General features: G+C 35.3%; 2 protein-coding genes across 2 annotated transcripts in view; one reads left to right on the forward strand and one right to left on the reverse strand.

Moving 5' to 3' along the window:
- Positions 1-25,737, forward strand: part of Gtf2f2 (general transcription factor IIF subunit 2) — a 124,415-nt gene that overhangs the window by 46,383 nt on the left and 52,295 nt on the right. The window lies entirely within an intron of this gene.
- Positions 12,144-21,558, reverse strand: Kctd4 (potassium channel tetramerization domain containing 4). The gene is made up of 2 exons (XM_074043356.1): positions 21,374-21,558; positions 12,144-13,787 (listed from the first exon to the last, which is right to left on the reverse strand). The coding sequence occupies exon 2, from the start codon at positions 13,593-13,595 to the stop codon at positions 12,816-12,818; it is 780 nt and encodes a 259-aa protein (XP_073899457.1). The 5' UTR covers positions 13,596-13,787; positions 21,374-21,558; the 3' UTR covers positions 12,144-12,815.

The following is a 25,737-nucleotide window of genomic DNA, read 5'->3' on the forward strand; positions in this document are numbered from 1 at the left end:
CTGTTTCATTATGCCTTCTGTCTCTCTACTTTTTTTTTTTTGTCTTTTTTCTTTCCATGGTACATCATGTAAAATTTATTTTTCCTTTATTCCAACTTACTAAATGCTCTCTTCACTTGTGTGTAGTCTGATAGTAAACTCATCCAGTGAGGTGTAAATTATACCTACATTACTTTTTATTTCTAGATGTCCTATTTGATTATTATCATCATTATTTTAATCACAGTTCAGTTGTTTTATAGTCCGAGAATTCCAGTTGTTAACATCAGTCTCTTTGTTGTTGTTGCTTTTAATTGTACATAGAAACTCTAGTTTCATGACTGGTTGTTGGACATTACATTTGTAAAATGATTTATAGGAATAATGTGACTCTATGAAAATTCTTTCCTCCAGAAAAGGACTTACCATAGTTTCCACCAGGCACTTGAGTTTACTACCAGTTCTTATTCGCTGTTTGAATATTGTATTTCTGTGTAACAAACCACTCCCAAACTGAGGTTTAAAACATCATGATACAGTATTCCTATGAATATGTGGGCTGGCTTGGTTAAGCTGGGGGTTCCTCTCCACAGATGTCAATTTGAATTCTTCATACATCTCCATTCAACTGGAGTTTAGCTACAGTGCAGCATCTAAAAGTTGTCTGAGACTTCTTGTAATGTAGCTGGAATAGCTTGATTCTCTTAGAGGTGGCCTCTCTCCGGTGCTCAAGTGGTCTAGCCCAAACATCTGTACATGGCTGCTATTTTCCAAAACAGCACAGGCTGCTAAGTGTCTTAATGTCACTTCAGCCGCAGTCATTTGGTCAAGTCGCAGGGCCATCTCAGATTCATGGAGAGAGGAAATAAAATAGGCCTTGCTTGGTGATGACACTAACTATGTGCAGGTATAGGGGTGGAGGGATTACTGGCAGTCATCTTCAGAGACAGTCTACCTCAGTCACCTAAGCCATCTTTGATAGGTTAGCCTAGAGGATTAAAACTAGGTGAACATTGGGATAATCATGTAAGTTGCCATCTAACACAGAACATTTTTTAGAGTAAGAAGAAACACTCCAAGTATGCCAGACTCTAGACTGTCTCTGGCAAACTAAGAGCTGTGGTCACTCTAGTTACAGTTTATCAGGGGCTTTCCCACTTCTTGTTTGTCATCACCTTTAAAAGGCACAGTGGGTAGGGTTTTAAATTTTTGTGATAAAGAACTCCTGTCAGATTTTCTACTTTGTGTGGGCTCTAAACTTTTGATTTTCACCCTTGTCATAGGAGGCTGTCTTAACAAAAGGTCTCAGATTCCCTGGATGGGCTCATGACCTAAGGATTCTCATTTTTCCTATATCTGGTGCTTGTAATTGGATCTTGTGGTCTTTTTTTGGATACTTTTAAGATTTTATTGGACCAGACACAGTGACAGACAACTGTAATCTCAGCTACTTGGGAGGCACGAATCAAGAGGATTGAAAGTGAAGGCCAGCTCAGGCCAAAAGTTAGCAAACCCTATCTGAACCAACAAGTTGGGTAGGGTGGGGCAAAACTCTAATCCCAGCTACATTTGAGGCATAGTAGGAGAATCAGAATCTAGACCTGTTCCAGGCAAAAAACTCAAGACCCTATTTGAAAAATAATGAAAGCAAAAATAGCTAGAGCAGCAGTAACGTTCTGCTCGTTTGCCCAGCTGCCGACCATTTTCATTCCTCTAATATGGAGTCCTAATAGAGATTTGTTTTCTCCTTAAAAGATGGGGGCGGGGAATGGGATGTGCTGGGGTGTGGCTGAAGTGGTAGAATGCCTGCATAGCAAGATGAGGCCTTGAGTTCAAACTCCAATATTATAAAAAAAAAAAAAAGATTTTTCTTAAGCTTTTGTAAGTATGTTCAGTAAAGATTTGATCTAGATAATTTAGTCTACCATTGCAGAGAACAGGGACAACTATATCTACTTGAAGTAACAGGAAAAAGAACTGAATGTTACATAATTGCTTCTTTTCCCAAAGAAATAGAAGCTCTCAAGAGTTCCTTCTAAAATCAGGAGTGTATGGATGTGGGAGAGGAATGAATGGATTGGACTCACTATATTTTAACTCCTTGTTTCACTTTTAAACAATCTGTTGATTCTGTGTTATGGAAAATTAGGAAATTGTTTTTCAGAACACAGTTTCTCTGTTTTTATTGATTGTATTATCACCTTGTCAAGACTGTGGATGACCATTTCTGCAACTAATTCCCCATTGTATTTATTTAACCTGAGTATTATAAATAAGTTTATTCTATCTTCTATTTTTTGATCATACTACATTCTTGAATTATTTATTTTCATTCCTATATTGCCTAGATTTCAATATTAGATCTCTAAAAAGGGTTCATGGGTAAATTTTACAAAATATGGTTTCTTTTCAATTTTGTTATAGAATGTTAGCCTACATTTTGGATTTATTCCTATTTTATGTCTATTTTAGGCATATAATTTTTCTCATTTTTCTGTGTGTGTGTGTGTGTGTGTGTGTGTGTATGTATAGATGTTGGTATATTTCCTCAAAGCAGAGTTCTAGCTGGTAATAAATGTTTCTTTTCCAAGCTGACTGAATATTCTAAATACTTTTGTTGATAAGCTGACTGACTTATTGAACCACACTTTCCTTATCTCTCTTCTTCACACTTCCTTATTCTTATTTCCTTTAATGTTAAAATCTCATTTTTAACAAATACGTATTGTCTTAATCATAAGCTCAAATTTGGTCCATATTGTTTATATCATATAAAAATGATTGCTTGTTTTATTTTTTTGTATGTAGCAAAATGGATTGTATTGCTAATTATTTCTAAGGGCTTATATGTGGCATCTGTCATATAAATCACCTTCATTTGTTGCACTAATTTATTTTTCCATGTATGTCTTAAAAAATGTTTTCTTTAGGAGGGTATAGTAGTGTTCTTTTTTTTTTTTTTTTTGGTTGGCTGGAGTTTGAACTTGGGCCTCATACTTGCAAAGCAGGCACTCTACCCCATGAGCCACACCTCTAGTCCATTTTACTCTGGTTATTTTGGAGATGGGGGTCTCATGAACTGTTTGCCCAGGCTGGTCTTGAACCTCAATCCTCCTGATCTCGGCCTCCCAAGTAGCTGGGATTACAGTTGTGAGCTACTGACACCCAGCTAGAAGGGTATAGCAATTTGAAGAAGACATGAATTTTTCTTTAACAGAAGTGTATTTTTATCCTGGTAACTTGCCAGTCTCTTAAATGATTTTTGTCACATGTAGCCATCAAAAACCAAAGGTGATATTCAGATGTCATAGTATCAATTTTCTTCATATAGTTTCTCACTAGGTGCCCAAATAAGGGAAGGATTATTCATTTTAGCCGGTGGCAGTTTGACACTTATTTTCCTATTCACAGTAGTTTTAAGGAAAGTTAACTAATAAATCAAAGTGAAAAAGCTTAGTCAAGAGAGATCCTTTGGGGAATCTTGAATGAATAACTAAGAATGCTTTAAATGTGTCCAGTACAAACATTTTTTGTAATGTTTTTAAAAGCAACTTTTACGTGGACTACCTTATCTCACCTCTATAATGACATTGTAAAGCTGTTTGGTGAATACTATTTTTCACAAATGAAAAATGTAAAATAGCTTTCTACTTTTTCAAGGGAGGGAGAGAATACATATTATAGTAGTTGAGAGTCAGTCTGGAACCTGACTGCTGAATCAACACCCTTCCCCCATCTCTCTCACTATCTGCTCTGAAACCTTAGGTTTACTCTTAGCCAAGCTTCACTTTCTCCATTTGTAAACTGAACATATCAAAAAAAAAAAAGTTAGTCCACAGTAAACATTGGTTTCAAATTCTTTTGTTGTTATTATCTTGTGTTCTTCTATTATTATTCTATATGTGTAATAGTCCGTAGTGGGGTGAGCTAGAATGTTGAACAGGGATGAGCAATTAAAAGTAAGAGTCTTAGGCTACAAAAATTGCCCAGAGTAGACATGTTTTTAAAATATGGGTCAAAGAAAATGAATTGCTTTGGTCTGTGCCATATTACAGTAAGCCTAATAAAATACGTGACAGAAATGGACTGGAGGTATGGTCCAAGTGGTAGAGTACCTACTTTGCAAGTTAGAAGCCCTGAGTTCAAACCCCAGTCCCACCAAAAAAATGCTTAGGTTCCAAGGCAACATTTCTGGCTCTTTAACTGTATTGGTCTTTAGTTCACATCTTCCATTTCTTAGTTTGCCAATTTTCAAAATAACTTTTGGTTTTTAGTGGACATTTAATGCATATATATTCTTGTGTTTGTGTCTTTTAATGGTTTATAAATATTTATTAAGTGACTGTGTAAAATAAGGTTTTTAAAAAATAATAACTATCTTATGAAGCCGCATTTTATAAAAATAACACATGTATTTAGAAGTAACTATAAAATGAGTTTATTAACCTATGGGTGTTGCCTTTAAGGAATGATAAGCCAGGAAAACTTACTGAACATTGTCTTTGGTCCCTTTTTTTTTTTTTTTTTTTTGTCTTTAAAAAGAAAGCAACAACAAAATAGTGTGATAGGCACCCAGCTAGCTCAATTGGTAGAGCATGAGACTCAAACTGTGTGAGTTTTACCCTCAGTACCCCAATGTTTTAGCTTATGTGTACAAAAGCTAGCTGTAGCTTTCCTTGATTCTTCTGTTGACATGTTACTAGAGGAAAATGCCTACTTAATTGATTTACTTACAGAGTTTCTTAATTTGGAAAACTAGAAATAACATTGTGGGCTACCATGAAACAAATGACTACCCTACTGGCTAAAGCCTTGGGCTCTTCCCTCTCTGGAGGCAGCCCTTATGTAACCTTTCCTTATGCAGCAAGAAGCTGCATTTGCCATGTCTCTCTCTTCAAACTCTCACCAGCTCAGTTCCTTAGATTATATTTCTCTTTCCCAGTGTTCATACTCACTGCTTCCCAAATGTCTGTAAAACAGAGCATTCCAAATACTTTGTGATCTTAAGAAGTTTTTTTAATTTGTTGGTATTATAAGAAAACATAATTCCACCCTTCTCCCTCTATCTCTATAGTCTTCCTCCACCCCCAAAGCAGAGCATTACAAAAAATTAACTAGAACTCAGAAATCTATAATGTTGTTCTTTTATTTGATAAATTAATACTTTCCCTCCTCCCATTTGTGTAAAGATGTAATATTTTTTCTTAGGTGTTCTCTGGGAAAAAAATTTAAATCACTTTCAAAGATCAGTTTCCTAGTTATTTCTAGTTGTTAGCTAGCTATTTCTTCCGGACTTAATCCAATAATGATTCTGTGCTTAAATGAGGAGAATCTGCGTGGTTCACAGAGGTTTCTTTCCTGGTCATTTTTAGCTAGGTCTTGACCTACTCTAATGAGCCAAGGTGTTGACCTTCCTTCAACATTATCTTGTCCTTTTGCAAGCCTCATGTCCACTGCCACGTTTCACTGAGTTCTTCTGGTCTAGTCTTCAGGCAGTATGGCCGACTGTGGTTAAGAGTATGGCACTTGAGATTGCTTACTAGCTGTGTGACTGCAGGCAAGTTAACTAACTCTGTAGGTCTGTTTCTTCATCTGTAACATAAAGATTTAAATTCTACCTACCTTTGTCTGTCAGGATTAACTACACTAACAGACATCTCAAATATCAATGACCATAGAACTTCCTTTAGAAGGGGGAAAAATGAGATAAAATATTTAGGTCTACTGTGGTGGTTCTATGATCATCAGCAACTCTGCCGTCATTAGCATGTAGCTTCTGTCATCAAGGTAATTCAGAAAGAATGCTATAGTTACAACCATCATGTCTACATCTTAGGCAGCAAAATGGAGGTGAGAAGAGGAAGGCAAAGGAGCTCATTCAGCTTTGTAACTCTTTACAGTAACATATTCAAGTCAGTCTCTGGTTAGAGCCCCTTGCCAGAACTTGATAGCTTGATAGTCCCCACAGCACTGGAAAATATAGGTTTGGTTTCTGACACAGAATGGGAGAATGGGTATTGATTGGGGAGGTAACTAGCAATCTGTACCCCCAGGACCTCACAAGACTGTTACGTGTTTGGTGCTTTGAAGGAGATAATACATATAAATACTTAGTGCCTGATACTGAGGAATACCTCAACAAATGCAAGACATCTTGATTATCTCCTGTGTTAACAGTCAGATTTCCAGCACCTCTTACTCTTTCTTACTCCTTTTGGCTCATTCACATGCTTTCCAAGAAGAGCGATCTTTTATACTAGCGTGATACTTGAAATGGTTAGAAACAACCACACGTGATTTCTTTGTAGGAAAGAGCTAGGTGGTGGTTTGTTCTCTTGCTGAAAACCATTAGTTTCTGTAGAAGAGATTTTAGCTTTTTACCTTATTAGTAACTAACCACTGACTTGAACCTGTCTTGAACCAATCTACTGTTTGATACATACTCATTTTAGAAAGTAAAATGAATTAAAACTAATTCTACTTAAATTTTTACTATATCCTTTAGTTAAAGGAGAGACTTGGGGTGATGTAGAATAAAGATTAGGAATGATTTTACTGAATACATAGATAGCCTCTGACTTCATTAGACAACTCTGTTAACTGGCAAATTTATATACATTTTATGCAAGCACAAGTTTGTTATTTTCTGTATATCATCTGGTGAATTTTATAATATACACAACAATACTTTGTGTAATAGCAAGAGATATAGTTGATACTTCCTTTTTCTTACCTCTAATTAAATACAACCTGCCTCATACCCAGATAATCTAAATTTTCATTCAGACACAAAAAGGGAAGAATATATAACTGAGAACCAAAATGACATTTTAATATATTCCAGTTTTCAAAAGTTCTCAGGACAAAAAAAGGTATGTGAGTTAATGCATATGCTAATTTGCTCTTAGCTGTTAAACAATACACACATATTTCAAAACTTCATGTTGTATACCATAAATATATACAGTTTTTACTCAGTTTAAAAATACTTTTTTTTAAAAAGGAAAGAAAATACCCTTAGAATCATCTATGACTTGTAGATTCTTTTATGTTTCTCTTCAGTAATTATCTTTTTCTTTTTTTGTTGTTTTTTTGTTTTTTGTTTTTTGTTTTTTGTTTTTTGAGATAGGATCTCTCTGTGCAGCTCAGGCTGGCCTGGAACTTGCCCACTTTTTAGACCAGGCTACCTTCAAACTCACAATCTTCTTGCTGGAATTAAAGTTGTGCACTACAACATTCAGTTTCTCTAGTAATTGTCTAACCTTTATTAATAATTATTTCCATGCACAGCTATCCACAGTCTTTCTTTTTTTCTTTGCATAGGAATTTCTTTTAAAATACCTGTATGTGTATCAAAAAATACGCAAAAGTCAAAATAGTTTTGTTTAGGATGTATATAGGATAACAATCTTCATTCATACTTACTTTAAATAGATTTAAAAATAAATAATTTGTTAGTGGTATGATATGTAAAGTAAATGCAAAATGGTCTGATTATTTGTAAAATTACACTAAGTGATGACAGAGTATCAAATTCAAGCAACTATTGAGATTAAATTCGTATCATTCAACATTTCTTAAGACTTCTAAAAAATGAGTTAACGAGCATCTGTTATAAGGAAGCAAAATCAATTGGGTGCAATTAAGAATAAGTCAGTAGACTTGCTTCACTTTATACTTTAATGTAGAAAAAAATTGTGCTAAACATCCTAGATTACAGTGATCAAAATTGCTTTTGTAAAGTTGAGACTGTCTTCAAAAAGTGACTTCCAAAAATTAACTAAATCATTTTAGATAATTATTGTTAAACTTGCTTTGAAGTGTCACAGTACTCTGGATTTGGAAAAACTTGTCATGCATGTGTTATAGTTTATGATAGGGACATATTTTTAAGGGAGATAAGAAAGAGGTAAATTATAGTCTCATTCTTTAATATCCAATTCAGTCTTTTTCTTAAAACAACTAGTGCTGAAATAAAACTAGAGTCTCAGTATTTTACATATAAAATGCTTAAGTTTGATTTTGTTTTGTTTTTTTTTTCCCTAGCAGGGATGGGGATCAAACCCAGGGCTTGTTAATGCTAGGCAAGCATTCTACCATTGAGCCATATCCCTAGTCCAGTTTGTACCTTGCAGTTAGAAAAATTTAGTTAAGTATAGATCATTTATATTGGCTCTTAAGATATATCTCAGTAGCCAGGCACCAGTGGCCCACTCTTATAATCCTAACTACTTGGGAGACTGAGATCAGCAGGATTGCCACTTAAGGTCAAGCAAATAGTTCATGAGATCCTATCTCCAAAATAACCAGAGTAAAATGGACTGGAGATATGGCTCAAGTGGTAGACTGTCTGCTTTGCAAGAGTGAAGCCCTGAGTTCAAATCCCAGTCCTACCAAAAAGAAAAAAAAAAGATACATCTCTGTGACTTTTGTTTGATAGAAACTCTTGAACCAAGCCAGGTATAATGGCACATATCTTCAGTACCAGCACTCAGGAGGTTGAGGCAGGAGGATTGTGGGTTTGAGGCCTTCTTGAACATAGGAAGACCCTGTCAAAACAACAACAATAACAAAACTTTCTACCCATTGTATATTTTTGTCAAGAAAAGAAGTAAGAATATAGTCACATCTTTATAAATTATTTTAGGCAAATTTTATCTTAGGTATTTCTCTCTGCCGTGCAAGTGTTCCTTTAACACTTCTCTCTTGATGTTTGTTGACAGAAGCAAGTTAATTTTAATATTAGCCTAAACAAACTATGATTAGGAAGATGTCTGCTACATAAGCTGTTGTTACATATCTCAAAGCTAGATGCAAGTAATTCCCAAGTTGCAAGTTGTTTTGGATAGTCTGTCTTGTATCTCTGCTTTAATAGCAAGGATAATTATGATTCAGATACTAATTTTAACTTTGACTAACATCATTGAATTTTGTTATTTAATCATAATTATTAAATAGGTATATGTTTAAAATTGTATTATATGTATTACTCCCACTTATTTTAAGTTGATGGTAAAACAGCTACTACCATGCTTATAATTGTTGATTTTTATATAAGACTAATCCCAAGAAACTCATCATATGTATTTTTCAACTAATAAGATGAAATTTGTTTGCCTATAACAATTTAACATACATTTTTGTATAGTATAATATTTCATCACATTGTGTTAGTTAAAAGTTCTCTGTTCCGTACGTTCTAAGTGTAGAGCATATTTAATATAAATATGCTGTTATTGGTGGTTATGAAGATACCTTTGCATTGGACAGGATAATAATCAGTGCCTTTTTTGAAAGTCTGTGGAGGGCGAGGCACTTTATACAACTGAAAATTTAATTTGAACCTTACAAAAAACCTTATCAAACAATCATCATTATCCCTATTTTACTATGACGTTGTTGAAAGTTTTAAAAGTTTAGGATCTTGCTTATTCTGTAAACGAGTTAGCAGAATATAATGGAATTTGAACCCAAGTCTCTCATCCTAGAACTCATGTGAGTTTCATCGTACCATATTTTTCTTTGGCTCTTTGGATTGAACAAGTCATAAAATGTTAATCTCATTTTCAGCAAACCTGATATGTAAAAATCTAGGTTCAGAAATAGACAAATTTGGGATATTCTTTAGTCTTGTGAGATGAATGATTCACCTCGTGTCCTTTAAATGACATGACATGACATTAAAAATATTATTTGCTATTCCAAAATTCAGTTTTTCACTTAACATTTTAGTAGTACTTGCATTGTGAGATTATATCAAGTAAGACAACCCTGTATTTTGGTATATTCCTATCTACTTTGTAACTGCCTGGTTTGTGCCAGGTTCTAGGTGTTGGGGATATAAGTGGGCTGAATAAACAGACATGCTGCCTGCTGGCTCTAAAACAGTATATCTCGGCTTCATATCTTGGTTCTGTCTCTTAATAACTTAACTCTCATAGTCTCTTCCTCATCAACTGCAAGATGAAAAGAGTAACAGAACCTTTCTTAGCGTCGTTTGATGATTAATTGAGATAATATGTGTTCATAGCATGGTATCTGGCATATAGTAAGATACCTATTAAATGTTACCTTTAAAGTAGCATTTGAAATACAGGTAATTTTCTTTAAAAAAAAACAAACCCAAGTTTATTCATATCATCATTTTCTCTAGTTTGAAATAGTTTTTTGTATGTGCATGTGTATTTTTGGCAAAACTGGGGATTGAACTCAGGGCCTCATACTTGCTAGGCAGGCATTCTACCTCTTGATCCACTCTGTCAGCCCTTCTAGTTTGGAATAGTAAATCAGCTTCCCTGTATTATTTGCAAAGTCTGTGTTTCATTTGTTATTCATGCTGCCCATATGCATTTTAAAATAGTAAAAGCCATAAGCTATGTTTTCATTTTCGTATTTTAAAGTTGGTGATAGAATCATTGCATGAGCTAATTCCAAATAGAAGAGAACATATGTTTAGCTTCTGGCAACTATAGTAACCTTCTTTTTATTACCTTTCTTTAAAAAAGGAAAATAAAGAGACAACTTTGTGATTTGTTCTTTAGGATAATATTTACTTATGAAAAAAAGACCTGAGAAAAATTATTCAGTGACTCCAAGCAAAATGTCACTTAAGTGTGACTCTGACTTATAATTGACATTTTATATAATTCTTACATGGAAGGTATTTCTAAATGTTTTTAGAAATCACTAAAATTAAAAACTAGGTTTTTTGATAAACTTAGAGCACAATGTTTAAGCACTAAAGCAACTAATTTTAAATTTTTTTCATTTATAAAAAGTTACAAGGGTAACTAATTTAGTCAAATTTCCTTCTAGATTATTAAATTGCCTTACAGTACTGTGATTTCTCAGATGTTTGAGGAATTAACTGCATGCAGATATGATTTGTTTAGAGATACTACATAAAAATGAATGGTTTCCTACAAAAATAACTGTTATAAAAGTTAAATTCTCTTTCTGTGAATTGATGGAATAACCTTACTTGTAATTCTGTAGAGATCTGTTCAGTGACATCTCCTGTAAAAAAGATGTGTCGGAACTATTTTTATTATCTGTAATGAAATCTTGTTAAAGAAAATCTGGTTTTGGCATTAAATCACTACCATTTTTTTCACTACCAAAGTCCAAATGTGAAGGAAAAGTCAGCTCATAGGCTGGAAAGGTATATAAACAGTTCAGTTATAGTGACTATTAAATTTTACTATTTTTCCCTGTTTTCATAGTCCCTTTAAATTCTGACTAAACCATTTAAAGTACTTAAGAATTTGATACTTTAGTAAGAACATTTTTTTAGTATACATAAAAGAAAATTGTGTATTGACATGAACTTATTTTCTTAATGTGAATTTTTAAAGAACTTTTTGTATAATAGATTACTAAAGGTTTCTTTTAATATGTACAACCAACTTTTATATTACTTTAGATGTTATAACTGAAAGCCAGTATTAGTTCTGGGGGTGAATATTAGCTTTATTCAGTCTGAGTTCTTGTAAGTAATCAAAATTTTGGTATCTATGTAACTTTAGTCGAGATTTTCAAAACTCTTGTAGAAGATTATTAAATTAAGATTTAGTTACCAATTTTAAATGGTTTATTTCTAAAGGAACAAATTTAAGATATAATTTGTTCTTATCAATAGAAAAAAAATAATTTAGCTATTCTTTTCAGGGACCAGGGAAATGATGGACTTACATTTGAAGTTCAGTTTGTAGTTTTTTCATTTAAACAGCCATTAACTAAAACAGTTTTTAATTTTCTTAAAAATTAGCATGAAGTTAAAACAATCTCATCTCAGTGAATCTGAGATTTAGCATCAAGATAGTTATTGAGAAGATTCAATGAAGTGTTTTCAGAAGAATAATGTTTAGTGTTCTTTGAATATTTTGAGCTTGAAAATGAACATATATTTAGAGTGATTGTGAAAATAGACTCCTTTACGATTCTAACACCGTGTAATCTGTTGAGACTAAGTTACCTGTGCTGAATTGGAGCTCAGTGTGCAAAGAAATGAATTTGCTAATTTCCAAGACCAGTCAGGGTCACAGGAGCTCACCTGCTAATTACATCAATGCATAATACTGTACAAAATCATCAAGTGGTATTATTTTTCTTAAAGTGACACATGTAACTTTTTATTGTAATTGTTAATACAAGCAAAGAAACTATCACTGTTACTTATTTTTTATTGTCATCAAGTGGTTTTCTAGGAATTTTCAGCAAAATACCAATTCAGCTATAATTCTAGTATGAAATACAGGAGCAGTGAATAAGCATTTGGTGTCTGCTATTAAAAATCAAATCAGTAGCTTTAATACCTTCTCACAGTCTCATTTGTGGCATTATAGCTCTGTTTTGGGTGGTTCTGCACATCAATTTTGCTCTCAGTGGTTAATTTTACCAGTTCAATTTCTTTGTAGATTTTTACGATAAGTAGAAAGGATTTAAAACCTTATAGCCCCTTAGAATATTTTATTACCATTTATTTTAATGAACTATAGATGATATACATGCTTGGTTTTTTGTGCAAGTACCCAAGACATTCTGATTGAAAGACAGCTTAAGGAAAAATAAACAAATAGCACAAGCATTCAGTCTTTATTTACAGTATGTAGCAGACTACTGTTTTCATTTAGGTGGAAGAGTCTGATCAGCAGGAACACCCTTTATCTTTATCTTTAGCGATAGAATTTACATACCGTTAGCTCACAATACTTGATTAGCAGCAGGGCTCTGTAGTACAGAGCTTTCTGGGCACGTTATTTGGGATGTCTTTGATGCTGTGGTTTTCTGAGGCTCACTGGCTGCATGCTTGTTGCCTTTGTTCGTGAGACAGGTAATTACTTGATAAAATGAAGTGCATCGCTGTGAACGATTGACCCTTTGGAGCAGTCCAGGCTGGTCAGCAGTCTAAAGCCACACTTTAAAGCCATCATTATAGCCTCAAACTTAAGAGTTTCCAAGGTACAGACAAAGGTGTTGTCTTCCTTTAGTACAAGTCGAGTGCCATTTTCAGACTTTATGAAGTATTTAAATTGAATTATATTTGACGATATTGAAAACTCCTCTGGAAATCCATCCAGCCTGCTTTTGGACACCAGAACAATGCGAGATTTTATTTTTGATATGAAATCAGGAGCATTACAGAAAATTCTCAGTCCTTGTGAACGATCATGGTTATCTGTTATTTCCAAGAAAGTAGTCTCTCTGGGTGTTAGCTGTTCTTTTTCCCACCTGGATTTCACTTCCTCCGCCAGTCCCTTGAGCTGAAAGAATTCTGCTTCTTGGGCAAGAAGTTGATTTTCTCGAAACCCTTCAGGCAACAGAAGTTCTCCATTTCGTAGGAAGTTTAGAACATGCCTGAAGAGGAGCCCATCCCTGTCTATGAAATAATGGCCATCGGCATCAAATGGGCAAAGAATTTTTCCATTTACTATACCTTCAAGGAAAGTGTCTGGGTACTTGGTCAGTGTTTGTCTTTGAGTAATGTATAAGTATCCACCAACGTTGAGGGTCATCAGTGTAGATTTGCTGTTCTTTCCTTGCTCAGTATCTTCCAGGCTGTTATGTTTTCCTTCATACTCCTTTTCTTTTTCTCTTCGGATTATTTTACGCTCCATTTTTGAAGATGCTATTTCAGCTTGTTCTTCTTGGCTTTGAGATTTTTTTTTTTTAAAAAGAAACCACTACCACAGAAGCACGCCTTTATTCCGTCCCAGCCTGGTGATGGAATGGAAATGCTGGCAGCGTTGCCTGCGCTGTCAGCTCAGTTTTGCAGTAGGTGGCGTCTCAGCTATGCATGCAGGAGCTTTCTGGAGTAAGACAGAAAAGAGAATTTGCATTTAACTGTATCAGGGAAGAGATTTGTTGTGAAAGGGTTGTTGTGTCTATGCTTTGAAGTAGTAAGAGTTAAGCAGAATAAATTGAATTTCCTCTCATCAAACAGTTACACATGTTTAATTCTCCAGCCAAATGTGAATTTCTATCCATTTCTTTAGTCAGGCAAGCTTAATATTGAATGATACTGCATTTTTTGGAGAATAGTATGTAATATATTTGTATCATTTAAAAAAGTAAATCATAAGTAGGAAAGCTAAGGTGAAAGGAATGTGGCATATAGAATTTTCTTTCCTATGTTAAGGTAGGAGAAAGATGGAGATTCAAAATGCTTACTGTAGAGTAGCATCAAGGGCAAGTTAGTTTTTGTTTGCTTATTGCTTCACTAAAGGTGAGAGAACAGTGTGAGTATGATCTCTTTCCTGTCCTCATTTTTCTCTTTCACCTAAAACTTGCCTTCCAAAACATTTCAGGGTCTGAGCTCTCACTTCTAGAATTTACAGGTCCAGTGGCAACAAATGAATGTTATCCTCAGTATACTGACATTTGACCTGTCTACTAAATTATTCTGAGGAAGTATGTTGTTCTTAGAGTTCAACTTTAAATTATATATTAAATTGATTTACATTTTCTATTACATTGAAGGTATTTTTAAATTATTCAACTATATTTTAATAGAAGTATTAGCACAAATTCTTCTAAAAATGCCTATGTTTTATTGTCTTTAAGTGGTATTAAATTTTCTTTAAATGTAAAAAACTATATCCTTGAATTTAACGTTTATGTATCACTAAGATTACCAAAAGCCCATTGAAATTGGATTAGAAAAACTAAGGCATCTTTTTAGAGCTGAGTTTTTGCTAAGAAATGATGAAATTCAGCTTCTTCACTTTACCAAAGATGAAATTGCATTCCAGAGAATTTTTAGTGTTTTACCTAGAATTTTACAACTTTTTAATGGCAAAGCCAACACTTAAGACTAATGCTTCTGCTGAGTCTCACATTTAGAAGAGTTTGCTCTTATATTCTGACAATATTGTGTGTGTATGTGTTGATTTTTATTTTTAGAATCAAGTCTTTTCTATTGGATATGACTTTAAGAAACACTGGATAGGTTTGGAGGGTGTGTACCTTTGAAATGTATTTGTGGAATTTTTATGTTATTATTACAAATGAACACTGCACGTGAGTAGCATCATATAATAGCAAAATCAGCAAAAGCATAACAATTTCATGTATGGGCACAGTCTTTTTTTATGAACTTTCTGGAATACCAGAATCAATTCAATATGACTGTAGTAGTGATTGGGACTATGCTAGAATTTTCTTATATGTTAAATGACGTGGTGTGTTTGGATTCCATGTAATTCTGGGTTTGCTTCCTTATACCTTGTTTGGCCTGTTTGTAGATGCCTTTGTAGTAAAACCTTCATGCTACTGCTGCTAGAGGATGGGCTGCCATAGGGTGGAGTGAGGAGGTGGGGAGTGATGGAAGTAGAACCACTGACCTCTTCAGTTATCACTCCAGAGCCGCCTTATGCTTGCTAACTCACTTCTGGTTTCTGATGCCAAATTTTCAAAACCACTGATGAGTGCTCTTTGCTCCTGCAGGCTTGCCTTGATAGGTTCCAAACAACCCTATCATGGCTCTTCCCCACTCTAGACTTCACTCTGGTGAAATCCTGCCCTGCAGGATTTGTTTGCCACAGTGTAACTGAAGCCTTGCCTCAGTGCCTCACTGGAAACTGTATGAATGCATAGGACTTTTCTTTTGCTTTCTCTTTGTCCCAGCTTACAGTCTTAAAAAAAAAAAAAAAACAGCATCGAGTAGGCCCCACCTTATCCACATTCCTTCCATTAAAGCAAAATGATTGCATTTCATGACAGTTGTAGGGGTTCAGTGATCATTGCTGCTAGTGGTGGTACACTTGGCTCTTAAGAGAGCCAGGTTAACATCTTCTTAGTCTATTCAAAGTTTATATTTACTTGGGGTGTGGGGTGCTTGTCTTATGTCATGTGAATCAGGACTACACAGCCTTAAAACTACAAAATGGTGCTTTTATACCTATACCAAAGAAGATATTCCTGGTTTAGGTGACTATATTTCTCTGCTTCACTGCAGATGGAAACTAATTAATCAGTTTGGTGATTTCACCTGAAGGACTTAAATCACACATCAAAGAATAGCTTACCTAGATGCACTGGGCCACTAGATTAAGAGGTAGATCATCTCTGGTTTTGACAGCTATAGTCATACACACAAAAGAATCCTTTAATCAGCTTTGACCATTTAAACAAGTCTTTGGTATGAGACTGTTCTGCAGTTAATTGAGGCCAGTGTCTAACTAAATTCTGGCAGAACTTTGCATTATGAGGTAATGCTAATTTCCTACCATCTGCAATATATAGCAGAATATATTCCAGGCTAATGGAAGGAATTTTCCCATCTTTTCCATCAACTCCTAATGAAGTCCTTGTCATTACTGTGATTGACATAGGACATCATCATAATGTATGCTTGCTCCATTTATATGCCATGCCATGGGAGGAAGTGGAACCTCTCCAGGAAGGAATGTCTCCTAATTGGAAGGTACATGGTTGGATAACTTCCCTGGATTCAGCAGATATTGTGAAATTCAAACACCACATTTCTGGGCAAAAGATTGTTCAGAGGAGTTGTCTTTGGTAAGAACAAAGTTCTGCTTTCTCCATATTTTCTACCTCCACTGGATCTTTTTGGTAGCTTTCACCTGCATACTTGTATGCCTGTCTTTTGAAAGGATTCATATCTATTACCTTAGAAAGGAAAGTAAAAGCAACTAAGCAGCTATCCATTTCTACTTAAATCTAGCACTGTATCTGCCTAGGACTTCTTCATGTTTTTCCCAGTTTATTGATCTGTGCTTTCACCTTCCTGTCTTTTACAAGCTGAGCTTCTCCTTTTTAACAAGCGGCTGGCTGGCTTCTTCATTGCCTCTTGTTAGTAGCATTGGATGTGAGAAGTATTCATGTTGCTATTCCTTCTTAATATTTTATGTTAGCCTTTTTGTGTATTAAAAATAACATAAATTATACTATGTAATGACATTTTAAGAATCAAGTTTTGTAGGGTTGGCTGAGTGGCTGAAGTGGTAGAGCTCCTGCCTAGCAAATGCGAGACCCTGAGCTCAAACCACAGTCCCGCCAAAAAAAAAAAAATCAGTTTTTTTTTCCTTGTTAATCTAGTTTTTACTTCAATATCAAAAATTTAGTTTCCTTTCTTTCTTTCTCTTTTTTTTTTTTTTTGCAGTACCGGGGCTTGAACTCAGGGCCTTCACCTTGAGCCCTCCACCAGCCCTACTTTTATGAAGGGTTTTTCGAGATAGGGTCTCAAGGAACTATTTGCCTGGGGTGGCTTCAAACCACAATCCTCCTGATTTCTACCTCCTGAGTAGCTAGGATTAGAGACGTGAACCACTGGCACCCGGCTTTAGTTTCACTTTGAAATATAAAATTCATCTGCTATATGTCTTCTGGAACTGGAATCATACTAATACAACTATAGCGTCATCTGCCTTATACAACTATGTAGAGTGCTAGAACCTTCTTAGGACTCATTGGACAAAACCTCTGGCCCGAAAATCATTTGTGTTATTCCAGCAACATGAACACACTTATAGATGTTTTGAAGTGTTGAGCTGAGTCTTCAAAGAAGCCCAGGAAATTTGGCTACATTGGCAAATTTTTTAGCCTCGTGAGTATAGAAAAGAACAAAGCAGTATGTGTCAAAAGAGCACAAATAAATATGACGGATTGCCTGAGAAGTTCAAGTAAAATTCCATTCCACATTACTTTGCTTTTCACTACACAGGTAATCTTGATAATTTATAAATCATATTAATTCATATTTAAGTATACTTTGGAAGATCAATTTTTCAGGGAAACCTGTGTTTTATAATTTTATAAGCAGAAATCAAACTTGGAAGTTTTTTTAAATAAAGGGTTTTTTTTTTTTTGAAGTGCGTCCTATGCATTATTATCTGTCTGAAAATTGTAACTAGATGAGCAAAGTACTTCTATGAGCCATGAAATCGGCACTGAAATTATAATATTGTATAGAACTCATTTTTACTGTGCTATTTGGCAAAGTGGAGTTTTACTGTCTCTTTGGGAAGAAAGTATTTTAGGTTAATAACTGTTACATAAAAATCTCCAAACGAATGGCATGGTATTGAGCCCTTGTAAAGATAGTATTGTTATGAAATCAGTGACCAAGGAGAGTCTCTGCTCCAAATTGCTGTCCCCTACCACTGTTCCTTCTCTTTTCCTCTTCACATCCTCTTGTGTCTTCAGTAATAAGATGAGGTGGAGGAGGAAGGAGGAGACCTGAAGAGGAGGACAGATGATGGCTCATGGGAGCGTGTGTGGTTTCTCACAGAGTAGAGTATTTGTAGGTTAGGGATGGAAAAGTCTCATTAACATTTTTTCACATTTAACGTTTCTAAAATTGAGGGATGTCTTAAAATCATTGTCTTGTCAAGTTTAATGCCAGTATTGTGTCTTTCTTCGTGGTACATTAAATAATGATGACTGTTACAATTGATGACATCTTTACTCAACTGTGTGAGCTAGTCTTTTTTTATCTCAGGAAAGTAAAATTAAGGAGAGGAGAAGGGTGGTGGAAAGAGAGGGAAGGAGGGAAAAGAGAGGGGAGAAAGAAATATGGCTGCTGAATGTCACAATTATCTAGAGAGGTTATAAATATCCCACTACCTCTTCCCCACACTATGCAGTTAAAGCAGACTCTTTGGGATTGGGCCCAGTATTTTTTTTTTTAAGCTCCCCAGGCAATTCTGATAACTAATCAGAGTTCAAGCACCACCATATTCAGGAAACTGATGAGCTCAGAAGAGTGATCTTATCTACAGGAGTTTTGCTTTATTTATTTATTTTTATTTTTAGGAGAAAGGATTTATTCTGGCTCATGGTTTGAGGTTTCAGTCAATGGATGACTGGCTTCTTTACTTTTGGGCCCAAGGGAAGCAGAATGTTATGGTAGGAGGCATATGGTGGAGCAGAGCTGCTCACCTCCTGGCAGTCAGGAAACAGAGAGCTCAAAGGACTTCTTACCCTGTTGTTGTAAGGATCTCTTGAAATCAGAATATCTTGAAACTCATAAAGAACTAAACTAGTGTATAGAATTACTACTATTACTAATTGAACATGGTAGAGACCAAGAGTTATTAAAGGTGAAATTAATGGAACTTGAGTCATAGCCAGTTGATTTAAAACTGTGTGGCAATACGCACAGGAAATCAATGTGAGTCAATGCCCTGTATAGCTATCCTTATCTCAACCAGCAAAACCCCTTGTTCCTTCCTATTATTGCTTATACTCTCTCTACAACAAAATTAGAGATAAGGGCAAAATAGTTTCTGCTGGGTATTGAGGGGGGGAGTGGGAGGGGGTGGAGTGGGTGGTAAGGGAGGGGGTGGGGGCAGGGGGGAGAAATAAACCAAGCCTTGTATGCACATATGAATAATAAAAGAAAAAGGAAAAAAAAAAAAACTGTGTGGCATTGAATTTTCTCTGTGTATTTAATGAATATTGTGATTTTTCATCCTTTTAACTCTCATTACATCTACCATAGTTTTTGGTAGTACCTGATCAAAGTATAGTATTAAAATATAGGTCTATACTCCAGGAGACTTAATCTTTCCAGAAGTATTTTCCTATCCATTTAATCACTTTGCTATTGTTTTAAAATTTTCTCTAATTTCAAGTACAGCCACTAAAGCTAGATAGCATCCTTTGGTGAAGGTCTAACTAAAACTTTAAGACTACAGATTGAGTATCTCTAATCTGAAAGTCTGAAATCCAAGTGGTTTTTTGAATTGTGGATTTTTGGAGTAGGGGTGCTCAACTGATACAGCCTATGTACATATTCCAAAATCCAGAAAAAGTGAGAAATCAGAAACGCTTCTGGTCATAAGTATTTTGGATGATGTATACTCAACCTGTATTTTACTTTCCTGCCCTTTTTCTTGTATTATTATAATTCTGCATTACTGTATATTAAAACAGCATTTTTTTAAAATAATATATCTTATTTCTGTGTTTTACTCAGACTCTTAGTCTTTTTTTTTCCCCCCTTTTTGGTGGTATTGGGAGTTGAAGTCAGGGCCTTGGGCTTGCTAGTCAGTGCTGTACTATTTGAGCCACTTTTCCAGCCCTTTAAGTTGGTTATTTTTGAGATAGGGTCTCAGTGTATGCCTGGGCCAGCCCTGTACCAAGATCCTCCTATTTGTGCTTTCCAAATGGCTGGTAATGTCAAATGCATACCACCATTCCCAGCCATTGGTTTACATGAGGGTTCATGAACTTGTTGTCTAGGCTGTCTTCGAATTGAGATTACCACCTTCCAATTAGCTAGATTACAGGCTTGAGACACCATGTCTCAGCCTCTTATTCTTGAAAGCAACTTTAGGAGTATAAATTGTATCTCTTTATATAACATCATGTTCACATCTGTACTTAAGTTCATTTAATTATACACATGGTGTCATAAGCAAAAAGAATACTGTAGTCAGAAATGTAGGTGGCCTTTGCTTTTAAATATTGCAGCATACAAATACGGGTTTTTCAATGCTCATTCACTAGGTCTTATTATTATCAAAAATCTGTTATAGCTTCTGTAGATTGGTGGGACAACTAAATTCCTTTGCACGTTCAAAGCCTTCATTTTGTACCTTAGCTAATAACCACTTTCCTTTTTGCTCGTGGCCAATCAGTCTTGTCATTCACAGGTATTCTTTTTTTTTTTTTTCTCTCAGTACTGGGACTTGAACTCAGGGACCTTAAGCCACTCCACCAGCACTTTTTTGTAATGGGTTTTTTTGAGATAGGGTCTCGTGGCGAACTATTTCCCTGGACTGGCTTCAAATGTCGATCCTCCTGGTCTCTGCCTCCTGGGTAGCTGGGATTACAGACATGAGCCACTGGTTCCTGGCTACAGGTACTCTTTAGGCTGCTTTACATCTTCTCTACAGAGCATACTTCCAATTCCTCTTTCTCCAAGCCTAGGGAAAGATTAAAGAGTAGTAATATAGCTGAGGAAGTTGGGTTCCTTTCTAGATCCTGAGTCTAGTTCTAAAATTATGTTTTCAGTTTTTATTTCAAATTGGGAATTCCCAGCACATTAGGCACATTTGTAATTTGAATATTATTATAAGAAAACATGTATAAACATAACTTTTGGAATATTTGCATGACTGCTATTCATTACCTTTAAGGTAAATAATCAGATGTTAATTCTGTAGGATAGTTTACTGAAATCTGGCTCTAGGTGTTTAATTTTAAAATTCCTGAAGATCAAATAGAGGTTAGAACATCAGTTGACAAATTTAAATAAAGATCACCTTTTTACCTTCCTAATAACCTAAGAACAGTAAGTCTGCATAACTGGCTCACTAAGATGGCATCATCTCAGGTGACATCACCATGAGATTCACAGGCAAAACTGTTAGGAAAATATCTTTAATGAGAAGAAAAGAGACTACCAGGAATATTAAAAATCATTTACCTTTTTAGATGCACCAGTTCAGTCAAAATAGAAGAAATATTTCCTTCTGTTCTTTTCCAAAGAGTGTAGACACATGAGTAAATAAGAGGACAGTCACTTGAAATGTCTGGAAGATCAGTCCATAGTCTTGTTACTAGCCAACTGGTCTGTTTTAAATGGAGTTGGAAGTTTCCTTAAAGGTCTCTACATTCAAATAGATCCACAATGGTCTTGTGGAGATGAGTGTCTATAACTTCCTGATGCCTTAAGGACTTCCTAACATACCTGGTCTCATTACTTACATGCCAATGCTAATAAGCTTACTTACTTACTTTAACTTGTGTGAACTGGGGATGTCTTTACCTTGTTAAACAAAAAAAGCCAGTCTGTCATTTCATTTCTTTTACATAGAATGAATCTCAAGTTCAACTATAGAATAAGAAGGTCCAGTTTAGAACAGAAGTTTGAATGTTTCAGGTTCAAGACGGCTTCTTAACTCTTTAAAATTAGTAATATATTATAATTGTACAAGAGGTACATTGTGACATTTATATAAGTGCTTACAGTATATTTTAATTAGATTCACCCCTTCCATCTTTCTCCTTTATCCTCTCTACCTCCCATCCTAGAACAATTTCAACAAGTTTCATTGTTCTATTTTTATACATGAATACAAAATACTTCTATCTATTCTCCCTCCTTCACCCTTTTCCTTGTCCCCTTCCACTAGTACCATCCCCGGACAGTACCAATTTATCTTCCTGTCCTTCATTTATTAAAAAAGAACATTTTTGTTAGTTTATAATAAGTTATACAGGGGGTTTCCATTGTGACATTTCTGTATATACATCTGTTATACCCCAAATTGGTTCATCCCTCCATTATTCTCCCTCCTACCTCATTCCTTCTTATGGTAACTTACAGGTTTCAATGTTCCATATTCATATTTGTGTAGAAAGTGCATCAACCATATTCACCCTCTTTACTTTCTTCATTTACCCTTTCTGACACTAAGTGGTAGCTGTAAAATAAAGTACCCACACCACATTCATACTTAAGATTCTTTTGACTATAAGACTCTAAGTAGCAGAAACCAATTGGCAAACCAATCTAGCAGAAAAGAAATAAAAGGCCGTGGGAGGAGAATTCAGAATGCATCCTAGATTTTTTTCCTCATAATCCAAAGAAGCGTTGAACAAATGGCCAGGCCCAGAGAAAGAAAGGTAAGAACTGAGCCATTGCAAGGAGTTCAGTAGGATGAGCTTTTTGTGGCTTCTTTTCAGATTTCTGGCATGATCACTCCATCCCAGTGATTTGTGGTGTGACTCCTTGAGCTGAAAACTCCAAAGAGAGTGCCTGAAGCTAATCAGAAACCATTGCTAGGCTGGCAGGTGGCTCAAGCAGTAAGAGTGCCTGCCTAGCAAGCATGAGTTCAAAACCCAGTATCACCTCCACCAAAAAAAAAAAAAACAAAAAACGATTAAAAGACATTGCTAAGGCCATTCCCAACACTTTCAATGCCCTTCTTTCTCACCTCCCTCCCCGCCTCTTGTCTAAATTCTACCCATTTTTCAAGGTCCAAACATAGGCATTGCTTTCTGAACAAGGCTCTTCATCCCCAGCCACACATAATCTCTTTGTGCATGTGTTTACTTCCAATGTCTGATTTTTATAACAGCATTCATACATCGACTTTGTACAGTACAGTCCCATCTATTATATAAAAGGACCAGTAGTTGGCATTAATTAGAAGATAGGAAATCATTTTATAAATGCTATCAGTATGTATTCCTACCTGCCTTAAATGTTTTGTCTTAAAACTGGGAGTGTATATTTAGATGCTGATACACATGTAAGATAGGGCCTTGCTTTGAGTGTAGGATGCTGATCGACCATCTGCTTTCTTTTTCTTGTGGAAATGAAGCGTATACTTTGGTTCAAATTTTCAGTTTTGGTTTCTTCAAAAATGAAGACACTGTGAAACAACAGGAATGCAAATCCTTCTGGACTTTTTATTTTCTAGTGCTGATTGTTTCACCCAAACCTAATTTGACAGTATTTTTTTTTTAGCAACCTTATATCGAGTCTTAATGAAAGCATTCTTCCTAATTTTCATAGAAACATTTCTCCTTACTTCATCTCATAATTTAATGAGCTTATATAATGCATAATCAAATCGCTTAATTACTAAGACTAGCACCAACAAGTTCTAGCATAGTTTGAACAGAAGTATGTGGGAGTGCTAGAGATTTAACCTAGTACCCACTAGTGTATAGTGAGCTGTGGGCATCTGTCACTATATTTATTAGTGGGGGAATTGAGAGCCTTTGTTAATCTGGAAGTGATTGAAGTGGAGGTGTATCAAAATTGAATTAAAAAGATCTTTTTCCAGTACTGGAGTTTGAACTCAGGGCCCTGTACTTATTGCTCCCCTAAAAGTTTTCTTCATATACTGGTCTTATCCTATGATTTGCAGTTTTCAAGACGTTGTCTGGGAACTGCTGAGTAGAGGGGTCTTCAGACCCTTCCACAGGGTCTTCGAGATCAGAACTATTTTCATAATACAACTAAGACTTTTGCTTTTTTCACTCATTCTCTAAAAATTTCCTGGTTTATAATGTGGTATGTGCCAGTAGTTAAAACTCACATCAGTGTAAACTCTTAGGGAATGTCTGTACTTCTTTTTTAAAATGTAAATATATTGGTTTGCAATGTTTTAATTGATAAATGTATTTGTAGAGTACAGCATGATGTTTTGATATATGTGTATATCACAAATGGCTAAATCACACTGCATCAGAGGATAAGAAAAGAAAAAAAGAATATATGCCACAGAACAAGCGCCATGTTTCACTTTCCCATTTGTTATTCCTAATGTACTTTGCGTGATTATTTTCATAGAAGGCTGTAGGTACATACTTCACAGGGTATGAGAATAAAAAGAATTATTCTTCAAATGTTTATGTTCTTTCACCTGAAGTCATAATTCAAATGATAGAGCACTTGCCTCACAAGCACAGGGACCTGGGTTCTATCCCCAGTACCATACCCATGCACACACATGCGCGCGCGCGCACACACACACGTATATGTATATATAGTGTTCTTTCAAATTGGGCAGTAGTTTTAAGTAAGTGTTCCTGTATTAATGAATAGGATCTATAATTAACAGATGCTTTTTAAATAAAATTTAATGTTTAATATCTTTCCCTTGAAATCCAGATTTGTTGGGGTTTTTTGGGTTTTTTTTGTGGGACTAGGGTTTGAACTCAAAGCTTCACACTTGCAAAGCAGGCCTTCTACCTCTTGAGCCACACCTCCAGTCCAGGAATTGTTTTGAAGAAGAAAATAAGTATGGTTTAATGGGGAAAATATGAGAATGTGTTCCTATAAGGCTTTAAAAAGCATGCATCGGCCTTAAAGGAGCAAATCATGCTTGGGGGACCATATTGTGGTCCCTTTTAAAAGGTGGTGTGGTGGCTTTCAGTGTTAACATTTGTAAGCACTTGGATTTGTGATTAAAATACCATCAGAGATGGTATTCTTGATTTTTTTTAAAAGCATTAATTTATGTTCTGGTATTAGACTTTTGCTTTTGCTTTTAAAATACTCTATGCATTACATTTCCCAAGTCTTGCTATTATTATGATGAGTGAAGAATTATTCTTGTTTTTAGAGCATTTATTTACACTTTTTGTGTGTGTTTGTGGTGCTGGGGATCAAATCCAGTGCATTCTGTACACTAGGCAAGTGCTTTATCACTGAGCTACATTCACCAGCCCTTGAATAATAGTTCTTGACACAACTTTCAACCTCAGTGGAGAAGCAAACAATATATGATTTGTTTTTGCTTTAAGGAAATTCAATTTTTAATCTTACTAAATTCACTCAAGAGGAAATTATTTTTAAATTTTTAATTTAATGTTTAAACAACAATGGCTTTTTGTCTTGTTTCCTTCCTGGCATATTTTGCCATAAGATAGGCAGGCTTCTCATCGTTGTGCTTCTCAGCCATCTGATCACCTCTTCTTGAGATTTGTTGCACATGGTTGTATAGAGGGACCCTGAAAATGTTGAAGATACACAGTGTATTTGTAATTAGTGCTCAGGAACTACAGTATGGGGTCCCCTGAATTTTGGAGAAAAATCCAGAAAGGTTCCTAGAAGATTGTCTACTATTAATCATATAGGGGTAATTCTATATGGACTCTACATTTTGTTCAGGATGTCACTGTTCATACAGTAAAACTGTATATTCCTTGAAGATAATACTATGTCTTAATCATCTTTGATTCCACAATGCCAAATGGTACCCTTTGCATGGTAGGCATTTAGGCAATGTTAATGGAATGAATGAAGTAATTCACCCCAAAGAGATGAGTCAT

This window comes from Castor canadensis, chromosome 10 (genome assembly GCF_047511655.1).
Source record: "Castor canadensis chromosome 10, mCasCan1.hap1v2, whole genome shotgun sequence".
NCBI classification, from domain to species: Eukaryota; Metazoa; Chordata; class Mammalia; order Rodentia; family Castoridae; genus Castor; species Castor canadensis.